Source organism: Camelina sativa, chromosome 6, assembly GCF_000633955.1.
Source record: "Camelina sativa cultivar DH55 chromosome 6, Cs, whole genome shotgun sequence".
In the NCBI taxonomy this organism is placed as follows: Eukaryota; Viridiplantae; Streptophyta; class Magnoliopsida; order Brassicales; family Brassicaceae; genus Camelina; species Camelina sativa.
The window spans coordinates 24,898,112-24,899,249 of record NC_025690.1 but is presented as its reverse complement, the minus strand read 5'-3'; the positions used below and the strand labels follow the sequence as shown (position 1 = coordinate 24,899,249).

The following is a 1,138-nucleotide window of genomic DNA, read 5'->3' as shown; positions in this document are numbered from 1 at the left end:
AATTGTCTTCAATTGCGGCAAAGACGGCTCCATGGAAATATCCGAGAACTTGATCCGGATGCGATTCGGGTCTTGACCCGTTCGAAGTCAGAATACAAGCAAGGAATAGTGATACCACCTTCGTGGCAGAATCCATACTCTTTTTCGGATTCTTTGAGCAACTCACCGAACAGAGGATGGTTAAAGTAAACGATGGGTACCAAAACTCTGTGACAGTCGCCGTCTGTTTGACCCACGTAGATCGCCAAGTGCCCCTTTGGCACCGGGTCGGGTATGCATTCGGATCTTTCCGTAGACCTGAAATGTCTGAAACCTTGCTTGAGACGTTGTCCCCAGCTTTTGAGTTTTGCGAGTGGTCTCAGCTTGCAAGCTTGTCGTGTCGAGTGTACCCGGTTGTAACCAGAACGTTGGATTCGGGTATTCCGAAGGATCCATCTAGAGACTCGTCTCCCGATTCGAAACCCTATGATCTTCCTCATCTTCTTAGCTAACTTTAAAAACAGTATTGTCACAAAGCTATACTCTTTGAAAGATCTGAGACATATCGGAGGTTAAGAGAGTGAAACGAGACAAGAACTAACGAGTCAAATAAAGAGTGATTCATTTGGACGACAAGAAATAAAATTATCAATCACTTTTACATTTCTAGCAATTTCCCTTGTAAAAAATATGAAAAAAAAAATCAGAATCTTGACGGCGGAATAACCTATGGGATAAATCGACGGCAAGAATGATGTGAACGGAAAAGGGAGAAATGCTTTGTAGTTTGTAAACGTTAATAAAGAAGAAGAGGTCAAGAGATGAGTGAGTGAAAGACAAGAGGATTTTAATAAAGGAGTTTATTTATGAAGTCTAAAATAAATGAGCGGTTAGATGAAGACTTCATCCTTTTGACCGTTGGATTCAAAGCTAATTAAAACTGCAACATTTTCTATATATTGCTTGGCAAATAGTCCAAAGTCCAAACCCGAAGAATCTTACATTAAATGCGACACGTCCCACTTAACCGTTAGCCTAGGTTTATCGTCATCTATGAACGTTTTGGGATGGGTTATATCAACCACAAAAAATAAGTAGTATAGCGTATAAAAGCTTTAATTACACATATATTTACTCATGGTTGAGTTTGAATCTGACT

The 1,138-nt window shown here is 40.1% G+C and overlaps 1 protein-coding gene across 1 annotated transcript; it reads right to left on the bottom strand.

Moving 5' to 3' along the window:
• LOC104793478 (auxin-responsive protein SAUR36-like) lies at window positions 7–859 on the bottom strand. The gene has a single exon (XM_019226861.1). The coding sequence runs from the start codon at window positions 477–479 to the stop codon at window positions 9–11; it is 471 nt and encodes a 156-aa protein (XP_019082406.1). The 5' UTR covers window positions 480–859; the 3' UTR covers window positions 7–8.